The following is a 17,089-nucleotide window of genomic DNA, read 5'->3' as shown; positions in this document are numbered from 1 at the left end:
AGAAAATAACAGAATGTTCTGTTCTCACTGTGATAATTGACCACTTTGTCGGGTTTTCATCACAATCTAAGTCTCTCAACTCAATGCAACATTGTGACCAATGTTATCAGTAGCTATATTGATTTTGGTAGAGGTCGGCTACAGTGAGCTGATGTGACAGACGTGAGTTGATTTCTCCACCTTGCGTAATTCACACAGATGGGAAATTTTACATTTGCGCAACACTGGAAGAAAACACAAATACAAACATGTATGATTTGTATGATCAGACAGATGAGAATAAAATGATGTATTTGTACTATTATGAATTTAAACTAGCTAAAGCCAGTTGTTTTGACATTTTTTAAAACAAGAAGGAGATTTTTAAAAATTATTTGATCTTACCACTATAATGGCTGTGATCAGTTTCAGTATTGGAGATTTACTGACATTCAGTACAATGACTGAAAATTTTTCCTCCATATACATAGTAGTGTGAGTCTGGTTGCACTAGTTTCACTAAACCCATCTCAAGCTGAATACATATTTTAAATCAGGAAGGAACTTCCCATCAGGGGTTTATCAAAGGTCATTTGAGATGGTCAAATCTATTACTCAATCATTCTGATACCCCAGGTCTCACTGCAATTGGTTGGCATCTCTCTGTTACCTTTAAAAGGAATGAAGCAATCTCAGAGAGCCTGACATCCAAATCACAGAGGAGCAACATGGGGAGGTTGCACTGGAACCTGATTGGGATTTTGTGCTGTGTTGGAACTGTGTCCTGTGCAATAAGAGAATATTTCATAGGTATTAAGGAGATTGAGTGGGATTACGCACCTACTGGGAAGAACCTGATTCAAAACAAAACACTAGATGAAGATGAGTGAGTTTTACTTTACTATACTATACTTTACATTACTATACTATAACTATGACAAAAGGTAAAAAAAAAGACTGTTGATAACTTTGGAATTTTATAAATTCATTTTATAAAATTAACATTTACATCCAAAAACCCCTAATTTGTTGTAATTTGGTGTACCTTAAATTGTTGATAGGGTTGTCTTTCTGAATAAAGTCTTAAAGGGTCTTTATAAATACCTACAATGGTGGGTTTGCTGTTCAAAATTGATTCCAACTAGAACCTCTTTAGAGAGCTAGCTTATAAAGTCATACAGGAATCATTCAGGAATTATTTAAAAGTGTATGTTGTTAGATACAGTGCCTTCTACTAATATTGGCACCCTTGGTAAATATGAGCAAAGAAGGCTGCGAAAATTTGTCTTTATTGTTTAACCTTTTGATCTTTTGTTAAAAAAAAAAAATCACAAAAATACTCTGCTCTCATGGATATCAAACAATTGTAAACACAGGTTTATATATATATAAAAAGTCTTTGTTAAATATAGGAGTGCAACAATTATTGACACCCTTTTAGTCAATACTTTGGGCTACCTCCCTTTGCCAAGATATCAGCTCTGAGTAGTCTCCTACTGTGTAATACCTGATGAGGTTGGAGAATGCATGGCAAAGGATCTGAGACTATTCCTCCATAGAGAATCTCTCCAGTTACTTCAAACGCTGGTGGACTCTTCTCTTCAGTTCACCACACAGGTTTTCTATGGGTTTAAGTCAAGGGACTGGGATGCCCATGGCAGGACCTTGATTTTGTGGTCAATAAACCATTTTTGTGTTGATTTTGATGTTTTGGATCATTGTCCTGCTGGAAGATCCAACCACGGCCCATTTTAAGCTTTCTGGCAGAGGCAGTCAGGTTTTCATTTAATATCTGTTGATATTTGATAGAGTCCATGATGTCATGTATCCTAAAAAAATGTAGAGGTCCTCTGGCAGAAAAACAGCCCCAAAACATTAAAGAGCCACCACCATATTTAACCGTGGGCATGAGGTACTTTTCCATATGGCTACCGCTCTGTGTGTGCCAAAACCACCTCTGGTGTTTATTGCCAAAAAGCTCTATTCTGGTTTCAGCTGACCATAGAACCCGATCCCATTTGAAGTTCCAGTAGTGTCTGGCAAACTGAAGACGCTCGAATTTGTTTTTGGACGAGAGTAGAAGCTTTTTTCTTGAAACCCTTCCAAACAACTTGTGGTAATGTAGGTGACTTCGGATTGTAGTTTTGGAGACTTTCTGATTCCAAGACGCAACTAACTTCTGCAATTCTCCAGCTGTGATCCTTGGAGATTTTTTGGCCACTCGAACCATCCTCTTCACAGTGCATTAAGACGATATCGACACACGTCCAATTCCAGATTGATTCATAACATTTCCAGTGGGCATTTTCAATGCCTGTGCTATATTCTTATAGCCACTTCCCATTTTGTGAAGCTCAACAACCTTTTTGCTGGACATCACAGCTATATTCCTTGGTCTTACTCATTGTTATGAATGACTAAGGGAATTTGTCCTATGTGTTACATCATATTCATACCCCTGTGAAACAGGAAGTCATGATTGAACAATTTCCTTTTTTTTAACAAAAGATCAAAAGGTTAAACAATAAAGACAATTTTTCACAGCCTCCTTTGCTCATATTTACCAAGGGTGCCTCCAATATTAGTGGAGGGCACTGTATCTATATCATAACAGTATGCACTTGTAAAGTTGGCTACAAACTGCTAAACATACATTACAAAAACACCAGTTTTAATTACCAAACATTTCTACTATATTTCAGACATGCAAGGACATTTTTGGAAAATGGTGACCTTAGGATTGGGCATGTGTATAAGAAGGCAGTGTACCTCCAGTACACGGACCTTACCTTCAGGCAGGAGATAGGGAAGCCCAAATGGTTGGGCTTTGTCGGGCCTATCATCAGTGCTGAAGAGGATGACACTGTGGTTGTGCATTTAAAGAACATGGCCTCTCGCAAATACTCCATTCATCCCCATGGAATTAAGTACAATAAATCCAGTGAAGGTATTGACACTGGATATGGCATATATCCAATACATATTGCATATTAAGACCAATGCTATACTTTTATTGCAGTAGTTGCCTCTTATTATTTATATTGCTCCACATATGTGTTGTTTCCTTTCAGGGGCATGGTACCCTGATATGACAGGTACAGAGGAGACCCTCGATGATGCTGTGGCTCCTGGGGAGATGTACAACTATTTGTGGAAGCTGTCATCCTCTCACGCTCCTGCTGAAGATGACACGAACTGCTTGACCCGAGTGTACCACTCTCACGTCAATGCCCCAAAAGATATTGCCTCAGGACTCATTGGGCCATTTATTATCTGTAAAAAAGGTTTGTTGAGCTGTGTATACACTATAAAAATATTACCTTGTAAATTTACTCTAACTTAATGACAGCAGAGTTGTTAATATTTACAGCATTCGTACTGTAATGGTTGTTTACAGTAATATCACATTATACTATATTTTTTATATAAAACATATTTCAACACTGTTCGTAAAAAAAAATATATATATATATATATTTATTTTTACAGAAATTACAGAAAATGTTTACAGTGTCCAGTATAACACAGGGCTACTGTATGCCTATTCCTTTTAAAGATCTTAGTCACTGTTTTGGAAAACATTTTATGGAAGAATTCATAGTGGATGCCTAAATCTAATCTCTAAACATTCATTCTAAGATTTAGTGTAATAGATCAGTATGGATTTAGTAAATAAATGGCATGCAAATTGTTTATTTGTGCATTAACTGGTGTGCAATTCTTCAGGTACTCTGGACATACATGGTGACAAATCAAGCGACTACCTATACACCCTCATGTTCACTGTTTCTGATGAAAACCTCAGTTGGTACCTGGATGACAACATCAAGAAATTCTGCAAAACACCGACCAAAGTCGACAAGGATGATGAGGACTTTCAGGAGAGCAATAAAATGCATGGTGAGCAGAAGTTTGTAAAAACGTCAAAGTTACCACATGTCCCATAAGGAATGATTTTCATGAGGAATGGCAAGGCTTAATGTTTTCACCACTTACAATTCACCATTGTTTTTCAGCTATTAACGGTTATGTCTTTGGCAACTTGCCAGACCTGAGCATGTGCATGGGCAAAAACATTCAGTGGCACCTGTTTGGGATTGGCAACGAAGTGGACATCCACTCTGCGTTCTTCCATGGTCAGATCTTAAAGAACAAGCAGCACCTCACAGACACCATTAGCCTCTTCCCAGCTACGTTTGTCAGTGTAGAAATGGAGGCGGACAAACCTGGACAGTGGCTATTGAGCTGCCAGGTTAATGATCACCTGGAGGGTATGATATGAAAGCATGTCTCCTCTGAGTGTGTATTATTCAGAATCATGGAAGTCCTGTTACATATACAAGCACCTAGTGCATTATTGCTGATATAGACTAAGTATTTTTTGACATGCTCATTGACATATTGTGATTAGTATTCTTTCTACATATATATATATATATATATATATATATATATATATATATATATATTATATAAACACTTCTTAACAGTATGCTCATAGCACATAGTTTGATGCAATTTTTGCTTGTTTTAGCGGGCATGCAGGCATTTTTTGAGATCAAGAGATGTTTTCCGGCTGTGCATAAGCCCAGACCATTTGGTGAAGTCCGACAGTACTACATTGCTGCTGAGGAGGTTATCTGGGACTATGGACCTACACAGATCAACCAATACACTGGCATTAAGCTACAGGATGACAGGTAAAGCTACCTAATACTAAATCCTCTCACCTCTCAAACACAAGATCAGTACAGTCCTTCAGGCTAAGACAAAATTTTCCACACTTTTCACAGTATGGCTGGCATATTCTTTAATAACCGTAACGATCGCATCGGAGGGAAATACAAGAAGGTTCGGTATGTGGAATACACAGATGGCACCTTTACCAAGCCCAAAGAGAGAACACCTGAAGAGGAACACCTGGGCATTCTGGGTATTCCCTAATCACCATATACACTACACTATATACGCTACAACAGGAATTGTAAATAGGTTGGGCAAAAAAAAAACGAAATGTGCACAGTCTGGTGTCTGCATATCTAACAAGTCTGCATATTTAACTGATTAATTACCTGTTAGCCTTGTCTTTCCATTACTTTTAGCAGTGTTACATTACTTGTTAGCATTGGCCTGCAGTACGTGTTAGCATAGATTTTTAAATACTAGTCTTTTATTGCTTGTTAGCATAGACTAAACACAGCATACAGTTGCATGCTACAACAGGAATTTTAAATTAAGTTAAGTTAAGTTGAGTTGTTTACTTCTTTAGTTTTGAACTAGGGCTATATCTGTACTCTGGCAGATTCCATTACATGTTAGCATAGATTTCCCTGACACGTTAGCATCGACCTTTATTACTTGTTAGCATAGATTACCGTTACTTATACATGTTTATTACTTGTTAGCCAGGGTTTGGAGGGTTACTTTAAAAATGTATTCCGTTACAGTTACAAATTACTTCATAAAAAAATGTAATCAGCAATGTAATCCAAGTATCATAATATGAAAGTAATGTAATCTGATTATTTTTGGATTACTTCAAGTTAAGAGAAAAGCAATATGATCTAAAAAACTTTTATTTAGAGTTTATTTTAGAGATTAAAAACATGTTCAGTGTTTGGATTTGTTTTAATAAAATAAATACATTTTTTTGCTCACAACTGGCAAGAGAGAACCAGAACTATAATCATGCAGCTATATTGTGTTATGGTAAAAGATTGTAAAAAATTGTAATCCTGAGAGTATTTCCATTTTTACCAAATGTACCTGTAATCTGATTACTTTTTTGTTATTAACGTAACTGTAACAGATTATAGTTACCAGTTTTTTTAAATCCTGATTACGTAATGCCGTTACATGTATTCTGTTACTCCCCAAGCCTGTTGTTAGCATAGATTTTTATAATTATTTACAGGCTTTCATTAATTGTTAGCATAGATTTCCAACTTTTAGCAACATTAGTGTATAGCAGATCCATTACATCAGAGCACTTCACATCTGAAAAATTTTCTGTGTTAAAAAAAAGAAAACTTATTCTCATTTTTTATGCAATGACTTAAGGCTTAATTTGTGACCAACGTAACAGAATATTTTTGAATAATTTAAAGCTCCGTGATTTCTCTCTTAGGTCCAATCATCAGGGCAGAGGAGGAGGACACCATTAAGGTCACTTTTAAGAATAATGCAAGACGACCTTACAGCATTCAGCCTCATGGAGTACAGTACAATGTTGAAATGGACGGCACACTTTACCACAACGTTCTAGAAGGTTCTGGAAAATGACTAATCAAAACCATCCTTATTGCACAAAGTTAAAACAAACCACTGTTGCTGTAACTTTGCATCGCTTTCTGTTTTACTCTTGCAGAATCATACACTGCGCAAAAGCTTAGGGAACTCAAGAAAGAAGCAAGTAAGTACATGTACTGTAGAAGGGACTGAAAAAACAAAACTCGAATACATGCACCAGAGAGGTTACATTTCGCAAACATTTTACTTGAGAAGCTGAAGTCCATGAGGGAGAAATGTTGAGAAATGTAGAGTGTAAACTCTAGAGACTGTTGTGTGTCAAAATCCCAGGAGATCATCAGTTTCTGAAATACTCAAACCAGGCCTTATGGAAACAATATCCATGCCACGATCAAAGTGACAGAGATCATACTTATTCCCAATGCTGATGTTTAATGTGAACATTAAATAAGGCTCTTGACTGGTATCTTCATGATACCAGTAGATGGTGATTGTATATCTACATTGAACACATTTTTATTTGATTTCTTTTTTTTGGTGTATTTTTAGGAATTGTTGAACCTCTTCCTGCTGCCTCCGTCCACCCAGGCACAACCTATAATTATGAGTGGGTGGTGCCTAAGAATGGAGGTCCAACTAAAAACGATCCTGACTGTATCACCTACTTGTACTACTCTGCTGTGGACCCAATCCAAGATACCAACTCTGGCCTGGTTGGACCTCTCCTAATCTGTAAACCAAAAACCCTCAAAGCAGGCAAACAAGTAAGTACAAAGTACTGGCTGTCTGATCAAAAAAGTTACATATGTGCTTGTTTCCATGTGGACTTTTAACCGTTTCTCACTGGTCACACTGCAGAAAAATGTGAAGAAAGAATTCCACCTGCTTACTACGGCTTTTGATGAGAACCTGAGCTGGTATTTAGACGAGAACATTAACAGATTCACAAAACAACCTAAGTCTGTGAAGAAAGATGATGAAGATTTTCAGTTGTCTAATAAAATGCATTGTAAGTCCTTAAAAATGTTGAAAGACTTACCTGACATGGGTTGCGAAAAAAGTCAAAATCTTCTACAGTATATTTATTGTATCTGCAGCAATCAACGGATACATGTATGGAAATCTCCAAGGCCTGACTATGTGCAAAGGTGACAAGGTTTCCTGGCATCTTTCGGGTTTGGGATCAGAGGGGGACATTCATGGACTTTACTTCCATGGCAACAGGTTCCTCTACAGAGGAACAAGGAGAGACACCATCAGCATATTCCCTCATGTCTCACATACAGTCATCATGGAGCCAGACAGCATGGGTGCTCACTCTCTTTCATTCTGCTTTCCTTAAATAGATCATCAGTTTTTCTGCTGGAGCCATTAAATGTTGTTATACCACAGCGCTGTTCAATTCTCAAATCTGATTGGTCAGTTTAATTTTCTGTAACGGTATTCAGATTATAGTGCTGGTAGCTATACAAACCACAACTTAAAATTAATGTGCTAATTTGAATACCTTAACAGATCTGTAGTAACATGTCATTGACATAATCTAAGCTTAATAATGCATAAAAATGGTTTAAAAAACATGTGGTCATTTAACAAAGAAAAAGTTAGAATCTTTGGTTTGGTGAAGCTATCAGTAAACAGGTGTTTATTTAATATTTATGGAAGGAGTCTCTAATGTCAGCACTTTGTAATGGTCAGTACATTTTTTGCAGTTTATCAGTATCCTGACAAGCTGTGTTTTATTAACTTCCAGACAGACGAAAAAATAGAGATTGGTGGAGTAACAACTGTTTATGGGTGCTATAACATGAAAACAAATTTGTCTTGTGGACGATACACAAGTTTCAATGCAAAAGCATTAAGTGTAAAAGCATGAAATTCATTAATAAGTTAAAATTAGTAATCATTGGCAAATTGCTGTGGTATATGTGAAACAAAAGCCTTTGAAATGGACTATTATTGGAAAATATTCGGGATGGTAATGGACCTCACACTAGCCCGTTGTTGATTATTTTCCTATAACAGCATGCCCCTGTCGTATCTTATTCCTTATATCCTTATATCTTATTAACTACCAGTGATAATATTTTAATACTACTGTTTAACTGTAGTTTCCCGTTGCTAAAATCTAATAAGTATTTTTCTGTCTTTTTTCTGTATCTCTGGTCATTACAGGACAATTTGAGGTGACATGTATAAGTGCTGATGATAACCACGCAGGTATGAGAGTGAACTACACAGTGCAGAAGTGCAGTATCTTTAGCAGGCAGTCAGAGATCATGCTCCATGAGAAGAAATATTACATTGCTGCTGTAGAGGTGGACTGGGATTATTCTCCCAGCCGCACCTGGGAGGAGAAAATGTTTCACGGCCTTAAAGATAGGTAATATATTACAGTAAAGTTTGAGTATTTAATAGAACACACAGATGGTTAACAGTTCCTGTTTGAGAGCATACTTGGGATCAGGTTAACACTAAAGACAGATACCGATTTAACAACTATAAAAACTTTGCCAAGGCTAAATTATGAGTAGCTGAGATAATTCATAAATTGCTTAGGAGCCAGTTCTTACATGGCTGTTTTTCTAATGAGAACCTATGATGTGCAAAACCTATGGGCTTGTAGTTGTCTATGCTGAAAAATCCAGCTTAGTTTGAAAAGTTATCAAATCACAGGCTGAGCTGGTTAAGCTAGTAGATCATTTTTGGCAGCTGGTAAGTATTGGTTGATTGAAATTACTGAATTATCATTACTAATTCAACATAGCAGCTGCAACAATAAGAATGGTAATAAGAGTGGTAATAAGAATAATTAGAAAATCTCAAACATTTGTTGATCAGTTTAGACAAATAATAAGGAATCTGGAAAATAACTTCAGCTGGCAAAAGTCTAGCAGCTTGCCCTGTGTTTTGTCAGCTAGCGTATTCTACAGTGATAACTTAAACTAAAGTCAGTGAGTTTATGGTTTGAGAAAAAGTTGAGAAAGTTCTAGCTGAACTTTTCCACGAACAGCACACCAAACACATGTACCAATACCACCCACATACTGTGGCATAGGTGGCATAGACTAGACAACCAATACATTCACTAGTCACTGCAGTGTATAGTTGACTAGTCAGGGCAGTGGAAAAATAGTTAGGCAGATGGTAAGAAAATTCAGGCAGACTGTAAAGAAAGCAGTATAAATGTACTTTGTTAGTCTGAACATATTTCCTATTGAGGAAGCCAATTTTACAGTCAACCACACAAACTTTATTTTCTTTTGCTTTAATGAAGTGGAGAGGTGTGTGCAAGGCTGTTTTTTAAATCCCACTCCTGCTCACTCCAGAAGGAATTCCTACAAAAGAGCACCTTCTGAGCCGTGGGTTGCACATCACTATCCAAACACATTAAGCTATTGCATGCCAGCTCAAAATATTGCATCCTCTATCCATCACTAAGCAATAAGGAGCTTCTGTGCTGCATGCACTCGGCTTCAGCTTGGATTTCACTGAACCCCTAGCTTGTCCAGAGAATTGGTACATCCTTATGTAGTATAATATGATACAAAGATTTATCATTTTGCACGTGTTGATCCAAATGATTTACTTTCCTTGTTAAGGATGCATCATAAAAACATTGAAGTTAGAAATGTAATTTGTAGCCTGTGTATGGATGTTAATTGAAATGCAGTCAGTAAATCCTTTGCTCCAAATATTAAACAGCCTGAAAATAGCGACGTCCTTAAACAATTTTTGCTTTAACGATAGAAAAGACAAATGTTTTTTTTTTTTTTAATTACTGGCCAACTAGTAAAATGTGTAGTTATGTAACACCTACTACATATCAGTGATCTCATATTGTTTCCCCACAGCCCAGGTAACACATTTCTTAATAAAGGAGGCAAATTTATTGGTTCCAAATACAAGAAGGTCCTTTACAGAGAGTATACTGATGACACCTTCACTAAGCCAAAGGACAGGTCTGCTGTTGTGGAACACTTAGGAATTTTGGGTAAACATTTAGTGCTACAGTGAAACAACTTATAATTGTGGTGTTATAGTGAGGTGAGAAAACAGTCATATACTATGTGTATAAATTGAACCTCGCAGGTCCTATAATTCATGGAAATGTGGGAGAGAAAGTAAAGGTGGTTTTCAAGAACTTAGCCAAGAGGCCATACTCGATACATGCACATGGAGTAAAGACAGACAGTCCTCAAGTCACACCAACCCAACCAGGTACGGAGATGTTCTGCTGGGTTTTGCAAAGTGGTATGGTTTAAAATATTATAGGATTACATAATTACATATTTAATAACATTTGTTACTTGTTTGGGAAACTTTGGGTCGTGTAATGTCCGATGCATGTTCTGGACCTGGATATAAAAGCTTAATATATAAATGCATACTATTTTGTCAAGGTCAAATTCAGACATACACCTGGTATATTCCCAAGTCTGCTGGCCCAACATCTGAACAAGAGCAATGCAATGTTGGAGCTTACTATTCAACTATAGACGTTAACAAGGTAGGTCTTTGATATCAGAATGTGCAGCACCAATTTAAAACCAATCAAGGGCATATACTAATTAATAACTTTGGACTAAAATAAGACACAAAGTGATGTTCTCTTTGCTGATCATTATGCTGGAATATGTAACTCTACAGGATTTAAAATTTTTTTACAGGATTTGTACAGTGGACTGATTGGACCACTGATAATCTGTCAGAAGAGTCTTCTGAGGACGTTTGGGCTAAAGAAAGAGATTGAGGAGTTTGCATTGCTGTTCATGGTGTTTGATGAGAATAAGTCCTGGTATCTGGAGGACAACATAAAAACATATGTGAAAAATCCTCCCAAAAATTTAGAGGAGGATGAAGAGTTTATTGAAAGTAACAAAATGCATGGTGAGTATAGAGCAATCTTACTTCTGTTATAAACAATGCCAGAGGAGCAGAGAATATAATGTTGCTTATACCACAGTGCTGTTAAATTCTCAAATCTGATTGGTTGGAAAGTGTTGCGCCAAATCCCAGGTTTATATTATATTTGTAACAGTGGTCAAGCTGTTCAGAGGGAAATCAGTTGTTTGATATCCACGAGTGCAGAGTATTTTTGTGAATGTTTTTAAGAGAAGATCAAAAGGTTAAACAATAAAGACAATTTTTCACAGCCTTCTTTGATCATATTTACCAAGGGTGCCAATATTGGTGGAGGGCAGTGTATATTGATTTTACTGAATACCGAATAAGACTGTTACAATAGCTAGTTCTAAAAACCTTAATAACAATAGTGGTAAAACAATGACCAGCTACTGTTTATGCATTGTAGGTATAAATGGCCTGGTCTTTGGCAACCTTCATGGGCTGAATATGAATGTGGGAGATAAGGTGTATTGGTACCTGCTGGGAATGGGAAATGAAATAGACCTACACACAGCACATTTCCATGGCCACAGCTTTGAGTACAAGGTAAAGAACTTCCATGCACGAAACCCATTTGCTGCATATTCAAACCCATTGCGTACTCATAACACTTCTATCTGTAGTATTATTCTAACCAACTTAAGTTTATCTCATGGCCTGTATAATCAATGTCTCGCTCAAACCCAAGACAAGTGGCGTCCATCGCGATGATGTGTTCGACTTATTCCCCGGCACGTTCCAGACAGTCAAAATGCGCCCTCAGTACCCGGGCACCTGGCTCCTGCACTGCCATGTCGCGGACCACGTGCTGTCTGGCATGGAGACCACATACACAGTGAAAGGTATGTTCAAGAGAGTGGTGTAAACAAAGAATGACCTAAATGTTTTGTAAAAATACTAAATAAATAATTAAAATACTATTTTTTACCAGTAAAAAGTTTAATTGAATCTACTACAATCAGATTATCATATACATTATCTCTTAATTAATACAACCTTAACATATTTAATAATATAAAACTAACGTTAAATATTTTTTATTTGCAGAGAGCAAATAGGCTAGATCTGAAGAACTTCAACACAATCATTTTTCTGATCCAATACCTACTGTAACTCCAAAACATTATTCATACATTATGAATAAATCTTTATGGCAATTGTACACAAGTGTTTTAAATATCAGCACACAATACATAAAATACAGATAAGTGTAAAAAGTGCAAATATTTATGTGTCATAAGACAGGAAACAGCATGTAATAAGCATCAAGGCGTGTACTACTTGTCACTTCTTGCTGAGGAATCAGTAGTACTTAAACCTGCATAGATCATAGATTAATAAAGTAAATAAACCAAAACAAACAAACCAACAAAACCCTAAAGCATGGGTTCTCAGTGTGAGCAGTAACAATTACAATGTTGCTCCTGCTTGAGCTCACATGACTGTAATGTTGAATTGATAATCGAGTCATTCATGAGTTGAGGCAGCTGTGTTAAAACTCAAATGTGTTGCATTGGATACAAATTTACAAAAAACTATATTTTTCTATTTTAGTGGACAATTTAGATGCTGGAATGGCCCAAATTATGAATTTTAGATCAATATTTTAAAAGTTAATCTGTTATGACCCGGAAATTCAGGTGATCCATCGCAGAAGCAAATTGACTTTTTTAACCTTTTACATGATCTTGAGTTTGCTTGTATTTCCGAATGTATATATGGACGCATACAAAAATTTTTTCAATTGGCTAAAAAAAAAGAAACACAACATGACTAGGCTTACATTAAACACCTGAGTGTATTATGTTAATCAAATCAAACTAAATAAAAAATAAATAAAAAAATAAAAAACTGAAATACTTACTACACCTGGAAGATTCGCTTTATTTTCTCAGTCATGTCATCTTCCTTTAAAATTGAGTCCTTGTAAAGGATATGTGCCTCCATAGTTACTTTCAGAAATATGGAGAAACCCATAAATCTAAAATTAACTCTTTAGGTCATTATTCTAAAACGTCATATTCAGAGTATGTACTGTAGATTGTCTGCTAATATTGAAAGCATACTGTTTTTTTTGTTTGTTTGTAAATTCATAGCCAAAGCAGTAATGGGCAAACATCTTATTTCAAAACAGATATGGACTGAACTAAGATATACAGATTTGTAGTTACGGCACCTTATATATATATATTACAAGCCAGGAAGTAAATTGGAACTAAACTAAACCAGTTATGAGTCATATCATATAACCGCACAGATATTACATATTTACTATACCCTTATAATGTAGTATAGTCCAGAAATTCAATATGGTTCTCTTGTTCATATCCAGTTAAAACCAGCTTATAACATCCAGTTAAATTACTTATTGAACTCGATTTCCTAACACCAGCAAGTTTGTGCAAAACCCGTAACACAACCAATTTGTGTTGGTCCTGAATTCATATTCTACACAGAAGACTTCAATAAACATTATCTTTAGTGTTTCGCTATTAGGGGTATAACATATACATACATGACAGTATATTGTGATAAAGAGCTATAAAATAGTTACATGGTTAACATTATGTTATATAATTAAGCACACTCTGCACACAATCTTATTCCCATGTGTTAGCATTTATGATGATCTACCGTTCTAGTCCTAGTTTGTACAATGTCCTGTACTTCATGTAAGGAGATGCCTCTGGCTGCATTTCAGAAGATGAGGTAGGAAGAAGTGTGCAGTACCATCATCCGGTAACAAGTCCAAAAATTCTAATGGGTTCAGCTCCATGGCCACCACCGCCAGAGTCTCTGTTACAAACAGATCATCAACAAAAAAATGTCACATTTCCTTGATATGATTCAATCAAACGTGCTAGCCACCTGCATCAGTATATGAATGTGTAACTGAATCAGTAGGGTGAGGTACGTTGGGCCAGATTCTGTCAAAACCTGTAGATCAAAAATAACCAGAGCTGGCCTGGGTAACAGGGCCGAGTCCCCCCTCTCCTCTCCATAAAAATAAGGGTGCATTTCTATGACTTCTATTTCATCTGCTGTACATGATCTTATTTTCTGTTAACAAATACTGGATTATTTATATCGTTTGTGGAACCAAGAACAACAGAACGCCAACTGTCATAAGTAAAAAACACACAATAGTACGAAGCAACTTAAAACAGACAGATTTTTCTTTTCCCCACTCAGAAGCTTTTTGCTTTTGTTCACATACACAATACCAGACAAGGGGCCCAAGAAGATATTAAAACACAGATATCCATTTCAGTAGACTTAATTTAAATACATCGGTCAGTCCAAAAAGTGACTAGAGTCATGAATATAACTGTTTTAACAGCCATATGAGTGCTTTATCAACACATAACGCTGTTTCCATATTTACTTTTCACAATTTTACATACATATTAGACCTGATCTGTATTTGTTACCCTTTTTCCCCCGATTTAACAGCGGTGAAGTCAGGAACAGTGATTGTTAGATAGCTTTCTTTCATCAGTGACTGTGATTTAATTATTATCTAATATTATGCCTATCATATGTACTTTTTCTGCTTCTGTAAAAATTGTTTATGAGAGAAGCAGGAAAGCTGATATCCAAGATGATTACTTTTCAACTTGGATGTGGACAAGTATGTGGAAGATTCTCAGGCTTGAGCTCGCTTGCTGCACCACCTGCTGCTCCACTCACATCGCTTTAGCTGTCTGTCGCTTACTGAAAATAAATGGGAGACACGCAATTGTCTCCTCTCCTGTGAAAATCCCTCAATATGCAAATTTTCTAATGAATCATCTGGTAAAAAAACAAATCAAAGAACCAATAAAAATGTACCCAAAGGCAGGATGAATAGTTCTAGTGTTTTAGTATATTCCCTTTCTAGTATATTCATATGAAATACAGCCAATTGCTACCTTTGAGGGCGGCGATTAGAACACTGTTATCTCCTGAAGAAAGCCGTGTCCTCTCACAAAGCTCAGGAAACAGTTTCTGCCACCACAGAGCCTGCACAGGGCAAGAGTATAACATAAGGAAAAAGGCGAATTGCTTTAGATTAAAAGTAAACCCTACAAGCTCCCATAGCAAATAAAATTCTACCATTTATACCTGAAATTAAAGTGCACCTATTATGGTTTTGAAACGTGCCTAATTTTGTTTTAAACGTCTCATACAATAGATTTACATGCATCCAAGATCAAAAAACACTTCAACGTGCTCATAATTGAAACTGCAGCATTACATTTTTTCCCCAGTGTAAAAAAAAAGACTCGTTAAATTACCTGTTGTAAAGGATTCACTCTAAACTCCAACTTTCAGAGAGCATACTGTGGTTTGATTGGTCAGATTTCCCAGTCTGTTGTAATTGGTCTACTGCTTTCAGCATGTTTCAAAAAGGAAACGCCCACTACTTTAACGAGTTTCAGCTCCCTCTGTTTGCGAGCAGCCAATCAAGACCAGAGACGGGGCTTTTTGTTACAAATCTACGTAGGTTTTTGCAGGAAGTAAGTCTGGAATTACTAACAACTCGTTTCAGCTGTTCAGGATCACTTCCTTCTTTCGGGAGTCAATAACTCCGTTTGTCGTGCGGTTTGATTTTTGAAACTTTTCAGACTTTTTACATTCACAAACAGCTCTATAACACAATACATGAAAGGTAATATCTGGAAAAAGCATAATAGGCACACGTTAATTCTGTTTTTTTTTGCTCTTACAATAATTTCCCAATTATGTAGCTTCAGTGTATGAGCAAGCATCGTAGCTGTGTACCATTTTGTTGCCATGTAACTCGTGGGTGGCGTAGGAGATGACGGCTTGAGGGCAGCGGTCCAGTAGCTTCTTGATGGTGCTCTCATGCTGACCCAGTCTGGTGGCACAGAGCATGTGCACGCTAAGGCCGGCATTATCCGCATCAGGTAGCTGTTCTAGCAGAGGTACAATGGAGGACACGTCCAGTGTTGGGCCACACAGCAGAGACTACAACATGTAATATACAGAACACCCCAATGAGTTCAGTTTATACACTGATTATAGCACTGATTCCTCAATGTGTCTTTAAAATGACTAGTCAGTTAGTGAGTTTTTTGGATGAATGTTGAGAGCCAACTCACATACATCTTTTTTTTTTACATAGAATTATGCAGCTTCATTTACAGTATATTATTCTTATAGTATAACTTAATCAAAGTGCTTCCATTGAAACACCTGCTTGAGAGTGAATTCATTCACCTTCCAAACAGCAGATTAGTGTCATCTACAGCCACGTTTATGTTTAGATATAGAGCTCATCTCCAATACGCCGTCGTTCATTCAAAAAAAAACTGTTCTTTAGGGTCAAAATATCGCAAACTTTGCAAACTTGGCATTTGAACCAAATGATCTGACTGACTGAAAAGAGACAGAATTCCCATCACTAGATTCTATGCTGCGTTATAACCGACCACAGATCATGGCCCAGTCCTCTTTTCTTCTGGTGGTTCACAAGACAGAGGCTTGTAAATTCACAGTTAAAGATCAATATAAGGTTAACACGAAGCATTATACCAGGGGGCAATGCTTCTTTTACAGCCTGCACCTTTTCTGTTGGTTGAACTGGCTTTCCCATTATGCAAATTATAACTGCTTTAGCTGAGCAAAAAAGAAAAGCGTAGTTCTTAGGTGTTTGCAACTGATAATGCACACCTATAGTTTTTCCGGGTTGCATCCGCTGTGGGAGTGGCCAAGAAGGGTCCTCTGTTATTAAACTGTAAGACAGCGGCCTCTAGAGGTGAAATAAAAACTATCACTAACAAATTTTGTTGTGTTATTTGAGGTGTTTTTTGATTCGTTTTGGTCGTTTCAATTTTTAATTGTGGAGTGTTACTTTTTAGTTCAGTTTGGATGTATATCTTTTATTTACTATAATATATATTAATATTTATTTAATCTAATAAAAAAAAAGTACAGTACATTATCATGG

At 36.6% G+C, this 17,089-nt stretch overlaps 2 protein-coding genes across 2 annotated transcripts in view; one reads left to right on the top strand and one right to left on the bottom strand.

Moving 5' to 3' along the window:
• The first annotated feature begins 689 nt into the window (after positions 1–689).
• Positions 690–12,303, top strand: cp (ceruloplasmin). Its single transcript, XM_053634049.1, has 20 exons — positions 690–865; positions 2,682–2,926; positions 3,051–3,263; positions 3,706–3,879; positions 3,996–4,250; positions 4,514–4,679; positions 4,773–4,912; positions 6,107–6,247; positions 6,347–6,391; positions 6,778–6,992; positions 7,087–7,237; positions 7,326–7,538; positions 8,404–8,611; positions 10,083–10,222; positions 10,321–10,449; positions 10,632–10,738; positions 10,899–11,118; positions 11,543–11,682; positions 11,825–11,978; positions 12,184–12,303. The coding sequence occupies exons 1-20, from the start codon at positions 708–710 to the stop codon at positions 12,192–12,194; spliced, it is 3,225 nt and encodes a 1,074-aa protein (XP_053490024.1). The 5' UTR covers positions 690–707; the 3' UTR covers positions 12,195–12,303.
• hps3 (HPS3 biogenesis of lysosomal organelles complex 2 subunit 1) overlaps positions 12,057–17,089 on the bottom strand; it is a 19,465-nt gene continuing 14,432 nt past the window's right edge. The window contains exons 15-17 of the mRNA XM_053634050.1: positions 15,901–16,107; positions 15,048–15,138; positions 12,057–13,932 (exon numbers count right to left, since the gene is read on the bottom strand). Coding sequence (XP_053490025.1) covers positions 13,805–13,932; positions 15,048–15,138; positions 15,901–16,107 — 426 coding nt within the window. The 3' untranslated portion in view covers positions 12,057–13,804. The remainder of the gene's footprint in view (positions 13,933–15,047; positions 15,139–15,900; positions 16,108–17,089) is intronic.

The sequence above is a fragment of the Ictalurus furcatus genome, chromosome 10, assembly GCF_023375685.1.
Source record: "Ictalurus furcatus strain D&B chromosome 10, Billie_1.0, whole genome shotgun sequence".
Classification (NCBI taxonomy): Eukaryota; Metazoa; Chordata; class Actinopteri; order Siluriformes; family Ictaluridae; genus Ictalurus; species Ictalurus furcatus.
Note: the sequence above shows the minus strand (reverse complement) of the source record. Positions and strands in the feature narration are given on the sequence as shown.

Bases quoted from the DNA above. Each gene is read 5' to 3' on its own strand.
- cp (XM_053634049.1), top strand. From the start codon at position 708: ATGGGGAGGTTGCACTGGAACCTGATTGGGATTTTGTGCTGTGTTGGA. The intron at 6,392-6,777 runs GTAAGTACATGT...GTGTATTTTTAG, and splicing joins GGAACTCAAGAAAGAAGCAA to GAATTGTTGAACCTCTTCCT. The intron at 10,223-10,320 runs GTAAACATTTAG...TGAACCTCGCAG, and splicing joins GGAACACTTAGGAATTTTGG to GTCCTATAATTCATGGAAAT.